The sequence below is a fragment of the Anoplophora glabripennis genome, unplaced genomic scaffold (genome assembly GCF_000390285.2).
Source record: "Anoplophora glabripennis isolate ALB-LARVAE unplaced genomic scaffold, Agla_2.0 scaffold168, whole genome shotgun sequence".
Classification (NCBI taxonomy): Eukaryota; Metazoa; Arthropoda; class Insecta; order Coleoptera; family Cerambycidae; genus Anoplophora; species Anoplophora glabripennis.
Genome location: NW_019416458.1, coordinates 915917 through 922228, shown reverse-complemented (window position 1 = coordinate 922228; position 6312 = coordinate 915917). Strand labels below are relative to the sequence as shown.

Genomic DNA, 6312 nt, shown 5'->3' with positions numbered 1-6312 from the left:
CAAATTTGGATAGTGCAACTCTCTCGGTAGAAAATTGAATAATTACAAATATTTCGAGTTTTTCACCACCAAGAACGGCGATGACAACATTTTTAACATTAAGGCCATGTTTCGCATTGTATTAGCTACAAAAAAAAAAACAAAAAAAATAGATAGATCCATGGCCCATAGGAAAATGTTTTGATGCTCTATCAGCCCTGTAGAAAGCGAAAACTCAAAGATTGTGCTCCGTAAGACTTTTTCAAACACTTGTTAGCAAAAATATGTCTGCTGTTCTATTTCATGTTATGAAACAACACAAGAATTAAATTAAATTAAATCAAACTATGAAACTTTTGTAAAACTTAGTTATAGCATTTTATACGTAAAACATGAAATAAACGATGAACTCACTTCCGATACATTTACAGGGTGATAATTAAAATCAACTTCGGTGTATTATTATTATTATTATTAAATTAATGTTAATTTTTATATTAATCATTGTTTTAGAATTCGATACGGCATAACTTATCTCTAAATAAGTGCTTCGTGAAACACCCGAGGTCTAAAGACGAACCGGGAAAGGGAGGATTTTGGAAATTGGACCTAGAAAGGTTGGAGGAGTCTAGGAGGTCAAAAAGGCGGTCTAGTCTGACAGTTAGGGCACCCAGGAACCGGCACCCCGAAGAGAAAGTTTCTAAACCGCCTAGAAAAACCAAAAGGTGAGCATATTATCATAATATATCCTAGTCTACAGGAGTTCTTTGTAACACTTTGGTTGGGGCATACTTTTTCCTGCTCTAATTTTTTCATAAATTAAGAGCAATCGAGAAAAAAAACGCGAATAAATCATGCCAAATGTATTACTTTTTTGAAAACATTGAAAAATTATTTTAATGTTCGAAGCTTCATCTGCGGTAACATAAAAAATAGGGTGACTTTAAAATAATATATCGCAAAGTCATACAAAAGCAATCTGTTTTTTACGAAATTATTTTCCATTGCATTTTCGCTCTCTGCTACTTCGTTAGTTTTATGCAGTTGGTTTAAAAAGGTATCAACAGGCAACACTGACAAGCGCGTACAAACAACCGGGCCGGGTGCTGTCTAGTGACAGCGTAGACAAGCGTTTCACTGTAGGTTAAAAAATGGATTAATTATAACTTGACTAAACAAATTTTTTCAGATTACTATTCTGAGGAACACATAGTATTATGCCTAAAAACTGACCCCCCACTTAAAGATGCACTCTTACATAAGTTTTGTTTCTCATTCAGAGAAAATTAAAATGATGTTAGAAGTAAAATAGACAAATGTTGTTTTGTTCCAATAGTAATATCTATCGTTGCTGGTTTAGCGGTACTTTACCCACATTATTCGTCTATCAGTAAACCATTGACCCAGCACTAATCATTATAGAGTCAGGAAAGATACCTACATGTAATTTAAACGTTTATCTAAAATGTTTAAAAATAAAAAAAAACTCGGGAGAGGTTCTTCTGGTCTATTAAATAATTCAAAGAAACCAAAGATAATATTAAAAATAAGTTTATACTTATGAATAATTAACAATTCATTAATTCATTTTTAGGTACCGACCCTCGCAAAATACGGGCGAAAGGAAGCACAACATCCTGTCCAACATCTCCATATGCGGGGAGACCGACATCGAGAACTTCGAAGAGACCAAGAAGAAGGACACCCCGAAGGAAAAGCCTGTCGAGAAAGCCACCGAGGAACCTGACGAGAAAAAGGAGGATTTTATCCCTGCTTCGATGCCAAACCAGTCCGTCATAACTGAACCCGTCAACCAAATATTGGGGGAAGACGAACTTACGGGTCTGCTTCTTGCAACCAACGGCTGGGACGAGTGTCAGTTGGAGTTGTTGGATTCTCTGTTGGATTCGTTGTAACATAGGGCGATTTGAGATTCGTGGGGTTTGTATAATTGATATGATTGATGGGTGATTTTCCTGATGGGTTTTCCAAATGGTGCAGATTGGTCCGATTTAGGAACTTTCTGTACAAAATATATTAAAACTGTTTCAATTCCTTGAAAGTAATTCTTAAAAAACGTATTATTTCCTTCGAATGCTGGAAGGACTTTTAAATTCGTTGCTCAATATTCGGCTCAAAATGATTTTAGCCTCAACTAGAGTTATTAAAAAGTACGCAGATATATTATATTTTATATATTATAGAGGGTGTAATTTTAAATGGGGGTCATATTTATATAAAGGCTGCCTTTGAACCTTTAGAGAAACATATCGTAAGTTTTTTTTTCTCAAATACCATCATGAAGACTGATGTCTTACCTTTTTTATATTCCGCGCTGTGCAGCCTAGTATAACCTCAAACACTAGCCGATTGGAAGCTACAGCATGTATTGTTGTCAAATCTCATCCTTCTCGGTGCATATACTTGTTAATTCGTAATATAACACAGACATTTAACAATGAAGACACAAACACGCCATACCATCACTAAACACTGAAATAAATTAAACAGGTCGAAAAAAACACTTCAAAAAGATTTTTAAATCTTTATAGCTGATTTTTATAGTTTTTGGGGTGGTAATACTGGATTCTATAAAGGATTTAAGTATGTGTCCATTGGTTTATATTTTCTTTTCCTCTTTTCATTAAAGCTCCTGATGTGACTTTTTCTCTTATAGCTGTTTTATATTAACAATTTATTGATCAATTAATTCATGAAGTCGCTTAATCAAGAAATTGGACAAGTGTAATACACCAAATCTGCTGTCAAAAAATATCATGAATTTATTCATCAAGTTCTTGACGAATAGAATAGAGCATGTTCTAATTTTCGTCAATTTCTTCGTGAAGTTCGGAAGTACCAACCCAACAGATTTCCAGCCTCAGATAAGTAATGAGGTTATGTTATTAGAATATGTAAATAATTGTGTGGCGTCGTGCTAGTTTTGCATTGTTTTTACTGATTTGTTACTTACAAAAACTAATGTTTATATGATATGTGTCAAAACGGTACCGCTGTTGTGTCACTACAATTATGAGTGGAAAGGTGACATTTTTGAAATTTATTTGCTTCTTTGATTCGTTGGTAGAACTGATTCATGCGTCAAAAAACTTGACAAAGTAAAACCACATTGTTTATCAATAAATTCGTGAATTAATTCATGAAGAACTTCGTCAATTTATTCATCAATAAATTGTCAATGTAAAACAGCTATAACGCGCTGTTTGCCGACTCTCTCGGTGAAGTGACCAACACTAATCTCCCATCATATTGGTGTTCCAGCGTCCTTGACAGCGTTTTTCCATATGTTAAAATTTTAACAAATGATGGGTGATATGGCGTTTTCAATATTATTTTAACACTCAAAACTGTATAAGATAAGAATAAGGTAAAACTGATAAACACGTCTAAAAAGTTTTTTGGTCGTTGACCTTGTGTTACTTTCTAATGTTATACAGTTACACTACACGAGACACTCGCGAAATTCCCTACTGCGTTACAAATCCCTTCTTGTGAACTTAAAACTAATATAAATGTGACAAAATTTGACCATTTTCGCTTTGACATATTAACGTTGGCCGTTTGTTTTTTATCCGCGTTACGCCCTGTTGCCATATCACTTTAGGTGGGTTGATAGTGTTGATATTATGCGTTCACGTATACTCCAGTCAAATTAGAGTTTGAACGCGATTTTACAGTTAACAAATTGGTGAACTATGACTTTAGATACCTTAAATTGTAGGTAATTTAATTGCCTACAACATAAAACGACTAATTTTCCGATAGGTCGTCTAGACTTTCGTGGGCAGTAAAAAAAAGTGAAAAATCGCAATTTTCGACTCAAGTACTAAACTAGATCAATGTCAGAAATCGTTGGAACTGAGATTCACAAACTAAAAAGTACAAAAAAAAATAAATATAAAATATAACTCGACGAATTATTTTGTTAAAGCAAAAAAATAATTGCAAATTATTAATATTTTAGGGAACACGTATTATTACCCCTAAAAAGACAATCCCCACTTAAAATTACACCCTGAATTTATACTAAATCCTGAATTGCAATAATAATAGGTATTATAACAATTAAAAAAAAAGTCAAGAGATGAAGCATAGCACAGTCGTTTGTAAATGTTGAGAAATGTGTAAATGTAATTACTTCTACATACACGAGTGTTTTGTGCCTTTTCAAACACGTGTGACCATTTTTTGGATTTGATTATTGTAAATATGCCGAGAATGGCCTTTGAAGTGTACAGAAAAACATTACGTGTCTAGCTGCAACAGAGATAGAGACGTTTTGATGTTTTTCTCTGTACCGTATACGAGCTCTAACCTCTTCCGTCCAAAGAATTAGATATAGAAATATATTTTATTCACTATTATGCGCTCGAAAAGTTCGGCCATTTTTTTCTAAAAAAAACCTATTTATAACATAGAGAAACTATAAATTAAGTTTTATTATTGTGAAAAAATATCATTTAGATATACCCACACTCGTCAACTTTTACTCGCTCTCTTGTGTGGGCAGCTTTACTTGTAAATGTATAGACTTATTTTCTGAGTAGCTAGTTTGGAAATGTATAAAATAGTTTAAGGTTTTTTGAGGTGTCATATATAATTATATAGTATTTTTTCTATTTTGTTACAACAATCTTGAACAAACTGTAAAAAAGTGTATTCTAGTCTTTTGCAATATTTGTATTTATACACAGTTTGCTCAAAATGTGCTACAGATTAGCAATATTATTTATTGTATTGTAAGGGCAACCTCGTATTTTGTCAGATAGAAGTGAATAAACTTTGAAACACCGTTGGTTATCTTATTTTTTTCAAAGAAGAATATTACGCTCAAAATTTACAGAATTCAATCCAAATTTCGATAGCGGGTGCGCCTCCACAGAGCCTAGCTCGAGACCAACAAGGACAGTAAAGATTCCTAGCTAAGGCTAAAGAAGTACAGTTAAAGTCTGTGACTGCAGCGATCGGGTATATGGCATAACACCCCGGAAAACCATCTTTTGCTGCCCATAGAAATAAATTTGCGATATTTAGTAATCTTATTTTGGAGGATAACAAATAAATCAGGGAGGGTGATATTCCATCATATCATGTAAATAAATAGAAATGGCGGTAGAATACCGAAAAATAATGATAAATACATTAAATAAATTTATTTTTCTTTTTAGAAAATATATTTTCAAATAATTCTTAGTTCTCTAATTGTAGGTAGGTGTGATAATTGAACAGTTGTGTGAAAACAATATTAGATATTATTTAATTTAAATTCAATAACAGGGATCAATTTTCCAGAATTTAAATATTTAGATACCTACTTACCTACTGTTAATATATTTGGCAACGTCGCCTGCAACTTGTTCCATCAGCGCCATCTTCCATTAGTTCCATTTTGATTCTTGATTCAAATTAATTGTTAGTATGTGAATTGTGTGTTTGTATTTTTTGTTTGTGCTGTTAGTGTTAGTTTAGTTTTTATAACAAAATAACGTTGTGCCTTAGTCTTGTGTACGTGACAGAGATTAGATAACAGCCTTTCTCTATGGTACGTAAAATAAAAAATTTCTGATTTATTAATAAAAGTAAGCGACAAGTTTTTAAATTCATCCGGAAAAAGTTCGATGAATTAATGCACTGAATACTGATACTGAATCAAAAATGACTTCACTATCGACTTAATTAGCATTAATTAGAAAATAATAATCGGATCGATTATTATTTTCTAACCTCACAATTTTGTCAAATAAATATAAAACAAAAACCATAGGTACCACAATAATTCAGACAATAATATAGTTTTAGTTTACATAATATATACCTCAATAATTCCTATGTTAGATTCAAATTTTGCAATTGTTAAATGTTAAATCCATATTTTAGTACAACTTTTTCCACAAAACTATTTTGTCAAACGATTGGACAGTAAGCCTATCATCATAACCTCAACTGTACAACTCGCGCCATTATTCTATGGCTAGAAATTGGCCTCAATTATTTGGGATCGAGGGGAATTATCCCTCTTTATCCTGCCTCATCTCGTGTAGGCCTGGACAGCCTTCGTAGGTGGGCCCCATCCGTCGTCTACCCCGACCGCAATTGCGGCCGGTGTAGGCGCTTTGTGGGACCTCCTTTTGTCCTGGCTGGGCCCCGCCGGCTAGGGCCCTTTCTTCTGGCGCTCTTCTTGCTTCGCCGGCTCGTCTGTGTAAACCCCGGGGGTAGTGTCATGTTTATGTGTGGTATGGTTGGGTAGGGTAGTGCGGCTATGCAGCCTGGGATGCGCTTTGCTAAGGTGGCCCTTAGGCTAGCGCGGGAGGG

The 6312-nt window shown here is 34.0% G+C and overlaps 1 protein-coding gene across 1 annotated transcript; it reads left to right on the top strand.

Moving 5' to 3' along the window:
• Positions 1–492: 492 nt before the first annotated feature.
• LOC108907243 (forkhead box protein J1-A-like) lies at positions 493–1911 on the top strand (the record flags this gene model as incomplete). Its single annotated transcript, XM_018710835.2, has 2 exons — positions 493–704; positions 1574–1911. Coding segments are annotated over 2 exons (534 nt in total), but the record flags the coding sequence as incomplete, so codon positions are not given.
• Between the last annotated feature and the right edge of the window lie 4401 nt (positions 1912–6312).